The sequence below is a fragment of the Rhinoderma darwinii genome, chromosome 4 (assembly GCF_050947455.1).
Source record: "Rhinoderma darwinii isolate aRhiDar2 chromosome 4, aRhiDar2.hap1, whole genome shotgun sequence".
Lineage (NCBI taxonomy): Eukaryota > Metazoa > Chordata > Amphibia > Anura > Rhinodermatidae > Rhinoderma > Rhinoderma darwinii.
Window position 1 is genome coordinate 387,045,964 of NC_134690.1, and position 13,424 is coordinate 387,059,387.

General features: G+C 44.8%; 1 protein-coding gene across 3 annotated transcripts in view; it reads left to right on the plus strand.

The window, feature by feature from the left end:
- The window catches only part of SYT14 (synaptotagmin 14), a 167,352-nt gene that overhangs the window by 67,895 nt on the left and 86,033 nt on the right, over nucleotides 1–13,424 (plus strand). For 2 of the 3 annotated variants that reach the window (XM_075863271.1, XM_075863272.1), the window contains exon 1: nucleotides 10,010–11,238. In XM_075863271.1, the coding sequence (XP_075719386.1) occupies nucleotides 10,260–11,238 (979 nt within the window). In that variant the 5' untranslated portion in view covers nucleotides 10,010–10,259. Of the gene's footprint in view, nucleotides 1–7,127; nucleotides 7,281–10,009; nucleotides 11,239–13,424 lie in introns of those variants that run through there. The other variant, XM_075863273.1, reaches the window with a different exon arrangement.

The window sequence follows — 13,424 nt, forward strand, 5'->3', positions numbered from 1 at the left end:
GTTTCAGCCACCCCCATTGCAAACTACTGCATAAAATAAAGCACACAGCCATGCAATCTTCATAGACAAACATTAGTAGTAATATGGGTCGTACTGAAGAGCTCAGTGACTTTACACGTGGCACTGTTATAGGATGCCACCTTTGCCACAAGTTAGTCTGTTACATTTTTGAGTGCCAATATAGTGCAGTGTTAGCGTCTAGGACTAAATACAGTTCAGCCATGAAGCGGTAGACCACGCAAAACTTCAGAGCGGGCGGCCAGGTGCTGAAGTACGTGGTGCATAAAAATCTCCTATCCTCTGTTACATCACTCACTACAGAGACTACAGAGATCCAAACTGCCTCTGGAAGTGACATCAGCACCAGAACTGTGCGCCCGGAGCTTTATGAAATGGGTTTCCATGGTGGAGCAGCGGCACACGAGCCTAAGATCAATAAGCACAATGCCAAGCATCCGCTAGAGTGGAGTAAAGCATGCCGCCACTGGACTCTGGAGCAGAGTGATGAATCACGCTTCTCTATCTGGCAGTCTGATGGATGAGTCTGGGTTTGGCAGATGCCAGGGGAACTCTGCCCACCAGAATGCATAGTGACTACTGCAACATTGGGTGGAGGAGCAATAATGGTCTGCGGCTGTTTTTTAGGGTTTGCGCACTACTTTCGAGGGAAGGGTAATTTTAATGCTACAGTATGCCAATACACTTTACCATCATATCCTACACAAGCGCCTGGTCTCAAAAATGCTCTTTTGGTTGAGTGGGCACAAATTTCCACAGACAAACTCTAAAAGGCTTCCCAGAAGAGTGGAGACTGGGATGGAATGTCCTACAAGATCTTATAAGTGTGATGGTTAGGTATCAACATATTTTTGGCCAGATAGGGTATATTGAAAAATTTCCCTTTTTGACTCATTTTTGGCAAAAGTTGCCCACAAGTGGAGCATTGCTTTAATAACTTGTGTTTTTTTCCTGTCGTGTTCAGTCCCAAAGGGTTTACTTTTACCCTGAAATCTAATATAACATAATGTTAACCCTTCATATACTGTCCTGAATTATTTAATACTGAATTCTTTAAAAGCCAGTTGTACACATGTATTGGCAGTTCTACATATCGTATCGCCCTGTGCAGGGCCGCCATCAGGGGGGTATTAGGGGTAGTGGTGTGAGGGGCCCGGCCAAACCTAATTGAAAGGGGGGCCCGGCAACTGCCTCGACATTCTTTTGGTAGGAAAAAACGGGCCCCTGCAATGGGGCCCGTTTTTTTCACCAAAAGAATGTCGTGAGCTGCTGCTGCTGCTGCGGGCCCCCTCCCCTCGTCATGGGGGGCCGTCAAACCGTCCGCCCGCGCGCGCGCACCCGATCGCGCGCACAATGAAACTCCCGCGCGTGCGCACTCGCGAGCGCGCATCCACGAACGGCCGCACTGGAGACCGCCCGCGCGCGCACCCGCGACCGGCCGCCCGCGCACCCGCGACCGGCCGCCCGCGCACCCGCGACCGGCCGCCCGCGCACCCGCGAACGAAGCGCGCGCAGCCGCGGACCCACATGGACAAAACTTACCTGGAGCCTGGCTGGAGGTGAAGGACTGGACGTCTGGACCGAAGACCTCCCCTGGAAGACATCGCCGGAAGAGGACTGGAGTGGGAGCAGCTCTTCTGACAGTGAGTAAATTATCTCAAAGTGTTGTTTATGTATGGCCCTGTTCACACAGTATTTTGCAGGCAAAAAAAAATCTGCCTCAAAATTCCTTAAAGAATTTTGAGGCAGATTTTGCCCTGCCCACACTATCTTGCCGCGTTTTTTTGCTGCGTTTTTTGCTCGCGGTGATTGAGGACAGCAGACAAAAAACGCAGCGAAAAATGCATTTTCTGCCTCCCATTGATTTAGATGGGAGGTCAGAGGCGGAACCGCGGCAAGAAAGGACGCGCTGCTTTTTCTTTTTTCCGCGACTGGCTCCCATTGATTTCAGATTAAATCAATGGGAGGCGGTTTTGGAAGTTCTTTGGTGCTGATTCTGACGCAGTGTCCGAGTCAATATCAAGGCCCAAAAACTCTGTGAACTGGGCCTTATTGTTAGGGCTTATTCAGACGAACGTGTAATACGTCCGTGCAACGCGCGTGATTGTCACGCGCCTCGCACGGACCTATGTTACTCTATGGTGACGTGCGGACTGTCAGTGATTTTCACGCAGAGTGTGTCCGTGTGTCCGCTGCGTAAAACTCACGACATGTCCTATATTGGTGCATTGTTCGCGCATCACGCACCCATTGAAGTCAATGGGTGCGTGAAAATCACGCCCAGCACTTCCGCAGCCGTATAAACTATGAATGAAAACAGAAAAGCACCACGTGCTACAAACATACAAACAGAGTGTCATAATGATGGCGGCTGCGCGGAAATCACGCAGCCGCGCATCATACGCTGCTGACACACGGAGCTGTTATGGACCTTTTGCATGCGCAAAACGCCACGTTTTTTGCGCGTGCAAAAAGCACACGCTTGTGTAAATCCGGCCTTAGGGTAGGAACACACTAGGCATGAACGCTGCGGATTTTATGCAACACATTTTATTGTGGAAAATCCGCAGCGTATTACAGTCGCAGCCGAGTGGATGAGATTAGAACAAATCTCATCCACACGCTGCAAAAATAATGGACCTGCCGTGTGGCTTTGGCTTTTTAAGTCGCAGCATGTCAATGTATTCTGTGGGATCGCTGCTCCTCTGTTGCGGAAATGCTGCGGTTCTGCCGCAAAAATCACACAAGAGAAGAAAAAAAAGGTACTTTTTTAAATTGAAAAAGTTTAGACTTGCCCCGGCCGTAGTCCTGGTGACGCAATCCTCTATTCTTAGCGCAGCCCGGCCTCCTGTCATGACGTTTCATCCCATGTGACTGATGCAGCGGTCACATGGTCTACAGCGACATCCCAGGAGGCGGGGCTACGTTCAGAAGAGAGAGATGCGTCGCCAGGACTACGGCCGGGGCAAGTCTAAACTTTTTTTTCCCTGCAGGATTCCCGCAGCGGACACGCCTTACGAAACCTGCGCCACTATTTGGTGCAGTTTTGCTGGCAGAATTCCCTGCGGCTCCCGGGATAAGCTGTGTAGTTTTACTCAGCATATCCGCCTAGTGTGTCCCTTATGATGTCGCTCCTGGAGCTGCTGCCGCTCTCTAAATAGGCAATTGGTCCAGTAGAATTTGGAATTATTTTTTTTTGTGAACCAGCTTAAAAAAATACAAAACTTTTGTGTTAGGGCCTGTTCACATCACTGTTCGCTTCCGCTCCGGGGTTCCGTCTGAGGTTTCTGTCGGGTGAACCCCGCAACGGAAAGTGAAAGTGATAGCACAGCTTCCGTTTCCATCACCATTAGCGCAGTCGACTGCGCTATTAATTCCGTCCGAAAACCAGCCGGAATGGTGACGAACCACCGCTCCGGGGTTCCGTCTGAGGTTTCTGTCGGGTGAACCCCGCAACGGAAAGTGAAAGTGACAGCACAGCTTCCGTTTCAGTCACCATTGATCTCAATGGTGACGGAAACATCGCTAATGGTTTCCGTTCGTCACCATTCCGGCTGGTTTTCGGACGGAATTAATAGCGCAGTCGACTGCGCTAATGGTGATGGAAACGGAAGCTGTGCTATCACTTTCACTTTCCGTTGCGGGGTTCACCCGACAGAAACCTCAGAAGGAACCCCGGAGCGGAAGCGAACGGTGATGTGAACAGGCCCTAACACAAAAGTTTTGTATTTTTTTAAGCTGGTTCACAAAAAAAAATAATTCCAAATTCTACTGGACCAACTGCCTATTTAGAGAGCGGCAGCAGCTCCAGGAGCGACATCATAAGGGACACACTAGGCGGATATGCTGAGTAAAACGACACAGCTTATCCCGGGAGCCGCAGGGAATTCCGCCAGCAAAACCGCACCAAATAGTGGCGCAGGTTTCGTGAGGCGTGTCCGCTGCGGGAATCCTGCAGGGAAAAAAAAGTTTAGACTTACCCCGGCCGTAGTTTAAGTGACGCATCTCTCTCTTCTGAACGTAGCCCCGCCTCCTGGGATGTCGCTGTAGACCATGTGACCGCTGCAGCAGTCACATGGGAAGAAACGTCATGACAGGAGGCCGGGCTGCGCTAAGAATAGAGGATCGCGTCACCAGGACTACGGCCGGGGTAAGTCTAAACTTTTTTATAAATTTAAAAAAGTGCCTTTTTTTTTTTTTCTCATTTGTGATTTTTGCGGCAGAACCGCAGCATTTCTGCAACAGAGGAGCAGCGATTCCACAGAATACATTGACATGCGACTTAAAAAGCCAAAAAGTCACACTGCAGGTCCATTGTTTTTGCAGCATGTGGATGAGATTTGTTCATATCTCATCCACTCGGCTGCGACTGTAATACGCTGCGGATTTTACACAATAAAATGTGTTGCATAAAATCCACAGTGTTCATGCCTAGTGTGTTCCTACCCTAAGGCCGGATTTACACAAGCGTGTGCTTTTTGCGCGCGCAAAAACGTGGCGTTTTGCGCTTGCAAAAGGTCCATAACAGCTCCGTGTGTCAGCAGCGTATGATGCGTGGCTGCGTGATTTTCGCGCAGCCGCCATCATTATGACACTCTGTTTGTATGTTTGTAGCACGTGGTGCTTTTCTGTTTTCATTCATAGTTTATACGGCTGCGGAAGCGCTGGGCGTGATTTTCACGCACCCATTGACTTCAATGGGTGCGTGATGCGCGAACAATGCACAAATATCGGACATGTCGTGAGTTTTACGCAGCGGACTCGAGCTGCGTGAAAATCACTGACAGTCTGCACGGCACCATAGAGTAACATAGGTCCGTGCGAGGCGTGTGAAAATCACGCACGTTGCACGGATGTATTACACGTTCGTCTGAATAAGCCCTAACAATAAGGCCCAGTTCAGAGTTTTTGGGCCTTGATATTGACTCGGACACTGCGTCAGAATCAGCACCAAAAAACTTCCAAAACCGCCTCCCATTGATTTAATCTGAAATCAATGGGAGCCAGTCGCGGAAAAAAGAAAAAGCAGCACGTCCTTTCTTGCCGCGGTTCTGCCTCTGACCTCCCATCGAAATCAATGGGAGGCAGAAAATGCATTTTTCGCTGCGTTTTCTGTCTGCTGTCCTCAATCGCCGCAGGCAAAAAACGCGGCAAGATAGTGTGGGCAGGTCAAAATCTGCCTCAAAATTCGCTGCGCGGTTCCAGGCGGTCGCCGGTGCGCATGCGCGGGAGTTTGCGGGTGCGCGTGATCGGTCGCACGGGCGGCGGTGTTTGACGGCCCCCATGCTACCCAGGGCCGCCATCAGGGGGGTATTAGGGGTACTGATGTGAGAGGCCCGGCCAAACCTAATTGAAAGGGGGGCCCGCAGCTCATGACATTCTTTTGGTGAAGAAAACGGGCCCCATTGCAGGGGCCTGTTTTTTTTCTACCAAAGGCAAGTCGCGGCAGTTTGCCGGGCCCCCCTTTCAATTAGGTTTGGCCGGGCCTCTCACATCAGTACCCATAATACCCCCCCTGATGGCGGCCCTGGGTACCATGATATAGTACTGGACGGAGTACCGTTAACAGGCGGTGCCACGGTAGGGGGGCCCAGAAAATGTAGCTGTAGGGGGCCCTGAAATTCCTGATGGCGGCCCTGGCCCTGTGTAATTAACACAAATGGTTTTCAGGGACAACCTTTATCTGCCAAACTATCTTTTGAAATACCAAGTACATAATTGCTTTTAATGGTAGAGTTTGTCATAGAGTACAGGTGATATAATGATAGCGTTCATGAAATATGCCTTAATTGTCCTCTAATTTACACAACGGCATTTTACTGTTTTTCTTTTAAAGCTCTTGAATCTGTAAAATAATTCCTCTCATTCTCAAAGTCATGCAAAGAGCTGGTGCTGATATATATATATATATATATATATATATATATATATATATATATATATATATATATATACTATATACTGTGTAGTGAAGTGGCAAGTGGGTTTATAGAGTTTGATCAAGATGATTACTCAGAACCTCATGTTCGTAAATTTTTTAACTTTTTTTCTAAACCGCAATAGACCAAGTATAGCGGGTGGATGTGCGGTCCGGTCCAAGTTTTCTTCTCTCCCTTGTGGATATATATATGTGTATATGTATATATATATATATATATATATATATATATATATATATATATATATATAAAGAATAGTGAAATTCAATTAATCTGGCACATTTAGGACAGCAAAGGTGCCCGCTGGATTACCAAAATTTATAAACCACTGGAAATGGCACTGGTGCATTGGGCCTTAAGCTATTACAGAAATGTAGACCTATTTAAAGTGTAGCTCCACTTATACAGAATGCCGACTCTCCCATCTGAAGTTTAGAACTGAAGTTTAAAACAGGAGCTTTGCAGATGAGGTTTCGTTTTCCGACAGTTGCCTGAGCAGTCGGCCTCCTCCGCTTTCCTTGCGGCGTCTTCCGACATCAGTTCTAAACGTCGGGTGGGAGACGCACCATTCTTTGATAGTGGAGCTACTAATTATCTGCTCTGTCTTCAGGCCCCGTGTTGCAGGTCCGACTGATCTCATTATCTATTACCCGATTGGGGACAACCCACTATATATACACAACGCGGGTTTAAGCTTGTTGCCCGAGAAATTGGGCAGCTGAATGTCGAGTGTCCCTCAGCCTAAGACTGCACAGGACCCTGGAGAGAAGACAGAAGCGTTTTTTACCGCTTTTGTCTTGTCTGTACTCACGTGCACAGTACTCAATGCCTCTATTGGTCACATGACTCGGAAAGCCGATATAACGGTGTACGGACTCAATAGAAAGTCTATGGGCCCGTACACCGCTACATTGGTTTTCCCAAAAAAGCTGATCAGAAACGAAGCGGCTCAGCGCTCACCCGAGCACTTCTGCCGCTTTGTTTTAGAGATCGTGGGGGTCTCAATGCTCAAACCCCCACAATCAAAACTTCTGACATGTCACTATGACATGTCAGAATTTTGTTGAAAGTTTAGTTACCCTTTAATAAAATACCCCTGCTCGTGTTTTATGATAGTTCTATGTCTTTACTGTTTCCTGATGATCTAAGTGCTTCTGTTTCTCATTCTAGTTTCTCCAGAAGCTGTTGGGTTTCTTTCAGCAGTTGGCGTGTCCATTGTTCTTCTCCTGTTACTTTTTATCTACATCAATAAGAAGATGTGTGTCGGTAAAACTGGAGGGTTCCATCGAGGCAGCTCAGAGTTTGGCGCAAGGAATCACCAAGGTGAGATAGAACTTTTATTACCATTGTATTGAACTGTGTATATAGCTGCAAATACTAAAAATGTTTTTCAGAATTTCTCAAAGTGGCCCTGTTACTCCTCCTGGAAATGTACAAATAAGGCTAGGGGCGACTTCAGTGACACGTCAGAAGGATCGCAAGGTCACACTGCGACATCGCTAGTATTGCTTCTCAGTGTGGTTGCGCTATATAATTTTTGGTCGCAGATCACAAATTGTAAGCGACTTTTCCAGTATAGCTCTCAATTTGTATGTGACTGTAACTTATTTTCCATATGTCTAGATGTCACAAATTTTAATTCTCATGCAACTCGCAACCTAATCACACCCTAAAATAGTCGTGCTAATTCAATGCAACAGCAAGTCGCAGACATATCAGACGTATTTTTAAGTCACACGAATTTTGATGTTGCGTGTTCAAAATCGCCGTGTAGCCCTAGCCTAAATTGACAACTGGGTGTGACATTGTCTTATCATTGCTCAAAGTGTCAGTCTGTGTAGGGTTTTACAGTATTGACAAGGGGAATGATAACGCCCAGTTGTTAAATTGTCCATACATTACCTGGAGGAATAACAGAGGTACAGTACAATACCAGAGTTTTAAGAAAAGATGCACCGGAATTGCTATTTCATGGGGAATACAATTATTTACTAAAACAGGCATGTCAGGACAGCTGAAAAGTCCTATTTAAAATGATCCATATATTATAGGGCTGAGCTGCAATACCAGACACAACCAATGGACAGAAGTGGCGCTGTTTCTAAAAAAAAAAAAGAAATAAGCAGACCTTTTATCTCACACAACGCTTTTAATACGACTTAATAATGTAGGAAAATATAGGGTCAAATGAAAAGGGTGTCATATTAAAAACAATACCGCATAGAAGCCTATACATAGCAGCAAAAGTTATTAGCAATACCTACAAATCGTCTCCGTATCAATTTCAGAATGTGAATAAAAATACTCTGATATTCTATCCATACAATAATGTATAGCTGTGATTGGCACAGTCATTAAAATGTCACTTAGTTATGCTAAGTCGTAGCTTAGCAATGACAAAAGAATAAGCGCATTTTCTTTCTTGGTAAGTCATTCATCAGAAGACAATGTAATATAATTCTAGAGCAGAATATTAAGTGCTAAAATTATGACACGCTCATTGAAGCAAAGTTGCTCACTGTAAAGCACCCTAGGACTATAGTAGGCTCATTTTATTTGTTGCTTTGAAAAGCGCGTGATTCTATTATTACAGAAAATGAAGAAAAAAATCATAGTGATTTTTGACTGTATGGGACCCAGAACCGACTTTCTCAATTGTCATGTCCTAACTAATGCAGCATTTATATTGTATATTTCACCTTAAAAACACCTCCTGACATGTCTGAAGATGGTATTGATGGGGGTGCATGATCCTGGACCCCCACCCACTTCCTAACACAGTAAACCATGGCCCCTACAATTTAGGAATCTTCACAGAGTCCAAATTCATGGGCCTTTGAATGGCATCTTTGCCAGTAGATCTTTTCAAGATGGATTTCTCTCTTAACACAAAGTAATAACTAAAGTCTAGGAACTCGAATAATCTGGAAGCTTTATAAGTTTGTACTCTTTGGGTAATCTCTATGTGTTACAATGATCATCCTAAAACGAGCTGATCACAGGTTGTATTACTGCTTGGACCCCCAGTGATCAGCTGTAATCAATGGGGGTGCCTGGCATCAAGTGTTCAATTTCCCTGCAGCACCACCACAGGGGACATTAAGTATTACCTGGTGCAGCATTCAGTGCAATCAATAGGTTGTCCGTGTAATGCACATACATGCCGGGTCTTCCAAAAAGTGAGAGTGAGATGCTCTCTGTAGCTGCTCACAACTACAGGTAATTGATTCAGATCTTGAAGGTGGGACATAACTCAAAATGCCATAAAAGAGTCATTGAAAGTGGATTTTAAAAAAGATAACCCAATGGCCCTAAGCCTCCGGTGCATTCCTTTTACTTCCAGCTTTGGCTGTTGATGATGGATTTTCACTACTATAGTTTTCTTGTTTTGTACATGTGATGGGTATGGCCATGCAGTTGGTCATGCCTTCTATGAAGATAGCTATATGCAGAATTTCTACCAAGCAAAAATACCATAACTGGAGAAATCGTATTCTATAAAATATATGGTGCCATAGACCTTAGGTTTGTACATTGGTGTACCTCATAAAGGTTTTTTTTAATATGTCTTTTTTGTTTAATATATATTTTATAGTAAGGCAGTTGTTACAATCATTGGTAAATTTGCAATATAGTCCATTAAGGTCCCAAAAGAGGTTTCGGTAATAATCTCCCGTAGGCTTACATCAGCTCACACAATGCTCGTAACCCAAATTCGCCATGACGAGGTGGCCACCGATAGTTGCAGTCAACAGCATCCATTGTGCGGGGGCTGAACATCTTCTTTTACATTGTCTTCTATTGGAAGGCGGTTCAAGAAGATGAAAATGTGTCTCGTGCGATCCTCACACTGAGCCGTCCCTGTACAGCAGAAGTCACTGACTACCCTTCTTTGGAATTATTCCTGGATTTGCTGAGGAACATAGACAAATGTATTCTAAATTTTGATTTCGTCTTTACCTTTTATACAGAGAAAATTATTTTATTCCATATTTTTCTTAAAAATGTATTGATTTAATTTCACATTTTCTCAAAGTTTGCTAGACAGATAATCATGTGGAAATGGAGATCAGATGTAGATTATCTAACACAAAGTGTCACTCTTACCACAAAGATCATTATTTACCCTCTTCACAACCACATGAGTAATCAATAGACACCGGGACTTCAGCAGAAAACTGTGAAGGACTATTTTTAACAGACTATTTCTTATAGTTGGGAAATTGCTACAAAATTGGAAGTCTTATGAGCCATATCGTACATTTTTGGTCATATAATACTCAGAATTAGAAGCCTCCAATAATGGCATTCTTCAGAAGCTTTCAGCAAAACATTAGTCTTCCATCTATGTCTTCTATTGTGGACTCTCTAAGTAATGCCGTCGATGGTCTTGCCACTGCTGTCGAAGAGGTCAGTTATTCTGTGGCAGACTCTGTTACGGAGCAGGTTACAAGTATGATACATGTACTTCGTACAGATGAAGAGGAAAATCAAATGAAAGGAGCTAATAATAAAGACGACAGCCAAATAACTCAAGAAAATCCAAGTTATTGTTATGGGAGTAATTCGAATTTGGTACCCATAGATGCAAATGAACATGGATCAAATCTGAATACAGTTACAACTCAACAGAGGTCATCAGAAGGACAAAAGAGAGAAAGGAACCGAAGATATGACAACGTTAATGATAGTAATTACAGTAGACATCATCAAGATGCAGAATTCTTGCCTGATAGTAATGACTTTCCAACATCAGAGAGAGGAGAATACCATCGTCATTCAAAAGAGATGATAGAAGGAGTACACGTCAAAGGAAATAAAAATGGTGATTACAGTGACGTACATGGTCATACCACGGAAGGAGCAGATAGAAGGGGAAAAGCCAAAAAGACCCCTCACAAATCCAATGATCATAGGGAAAGTGACCATAATCCCAGAGAACGCACAAAAACAAACGATGTTGTGGGTCAGGGTTCAAAAACATTGAGGTCAAGATCACCCAAAAATAATAATCACTTATCATCTCCTCAGGATAGCAGAGATCAGTTCTCAGAGGAGAAAGTGAATAATTCAAAGCATCGTAAACTTCCAAATATTAAACAAGTTCATTCTGACCAGAGTAAAAAGCATGGGAACCAGTGTGAAGAACCTGGAGAATATTATGTAAGAGGTGATGACAGTCCCTCTAGTAGAGGTCATGAAAGTAAAGACAGAAGAACGAAGGAGAAGCAACCTCGCAACTGTAAGGAAAGAGACGTAGACAAGAAAGTGGGACATAAAGGTAATCAATCTCCTGTTCAGCTCTTCTTGATATGCAACAACTCCTCACTGCTGTCCTGCAATTCTTCTTTCCCATATTCTATCACCGTCTGACCTTCTGGCTCTATTTTAGCTTTGATCGACTATACAAAGTGGAAACAGCCATTTTCTTGGAGCTTTTGGAGTAGGTGTTCAATTTTTACAAGAATCTGTTGATAAACTTAATGTTTCCTATTGAATTGATCTAACAGGTTTCATGAAACTATGGGGGAAAATTTTTGTTTTGAAAAATATGTCTTAGGCCTCATTTACACGAGCGTGTGCGTTTTGCGCGCGCAAAAAACGCAGCGTTTTGCGTGCGCAAAAGGCACTTGACAGCTCCGTGTATGATGCGCGGCTGCGTGATTTTCACACAGCCGCCATCATAGAGATGAGGCTAGTCGACGTCAGTCACTGTCCATGGTGCTGAAAGAGTTAACTGATCGGCAGTAACTCTTTCAGCACCCTCGACAGTGCATTCCGATCACCATATCGAGTAACCTGTTTTAAAAAAAAGAGGTTCGTACTTACCGAGAACTTCCCGGCCGTTGCCTTGGTGACGCGTCCTTGGTGACGCGCCTCTCTTGACATCTGGCCCCACCTCCCTGGATGACGCGGCAGTCCATGTGACCGCTGCAGCCTGTGCTTGGCTTGTGATTGGCTTCAGCTGTCACTTGGACTGAGTTGTCATCCCGGGAGGTCAGACTGGAGGAAGAAGCCGGGAGTTATCGGTAAGTCAGAACTTCGTTTTTCTTTTACAGGTTCATGTATATTGGGATCGGAAGTCACTGTCCATGGTGCTGAAACAGTTTAACTCTTTCAGCACCCTGGACAGTGACTATCTCCTGACGTCGCGTACCAGAAATTTTTTTGCCGGGTTCGGTCAAAACGAGTTCGGCCGAACCCGGTGAAGTTCCGTTCGGTTGTCCGGGTTCGCTCATCTCAAAGACACTCCGTTTGGATGTTTGGAAACAGAAAAGCACGTGGTGCTTTTCTGTTTACATTCATCCTTTTGACAGCTGGTGCGCTGTTTCAGTCGGTTCGCACGTTCACGTATATTGGAATCGGAAGTCAGTTTTTTACACGTTCACGTATATTGGAATCGGAAGTCACTGTCCAGGGTGCTGAACCAGTTTAACTCTTTCAGCACCCTGCACAGTGACTGTCTCCTGCCGGGTTCGGTCAAAACGAGTTCGGCCGAACCCGGTAAAGTTCGGTTCGCTCATGTCTAAGACACTCCGTTCGGATGTTTATAAACAGAAAAGCACGTGGTGCTTTTCTGTTTACATTCAGTTTGACAGCTCTTGCGCGAATCACGCAGTTCGCACGGAAGTGCTTCCGTGCGACCTTCGTGGTTTTCACGTACCCATTGACTTCAATGGGTGCGTGATGCGCGAAAAATGCACGATTATAGAACATGTCGTGAGTTTTACGCAACGCACTCACGCTGCGCAAAATTCACGCATCGTCTGCACTGCCCCATAGAGTAATATAGGTGCGTACGACACGCGTGAAAAGCACGCGCGTCGCACGCGCGTATATTACGCTCGTGTAAATGAGGCCTTAAAGTGATGTCATCAATGAGATGGCTGTTTTCATGCAGATATTGTGACAGAGCCATTCCTAATTTCTGGTTTCTTGCATGGTTTCTTCTGTCAGTGTCTGAAAAGAATTTGATCTTTGACATTTCAATAAATGGTTTAAGATTGTGTACATTTAGCAAATATATCTCTCCAGGAAGTTTTGTATAGCGTAGTTGACTATGCTATTTTATACAGTTAAAAAAAAGGTATACCGATGCATATCGCCCCAATGCATTCCAAAAGAACACTTTTTTGGCATATGTCGGGTCAAATAGGACCCTATGGATACATTTGGCCTATCCTCTGGCGACTTTTCCGGCGCATACGCCGAACGTACACTGCAAGCACAGTGTGAATAGAGCCTAAGCTGTTAATTTGTATCAAGATCAGCCCAGTACTACTTTGAAGCAGACTAGTCTTTTTGGCAAAAGCCAATAGCTTAACTGCACCTGCTCGCATAAATATACCTTGAAGTTCTGGCCGAGGTAATTCTAGACATTTAGATACCTGAGGTAAAAATTGAAATAGCGAACCTCCTCCTTTCCCAAGTTCTCACACAACTGAGTCCGGGAAATTAATGATGGAG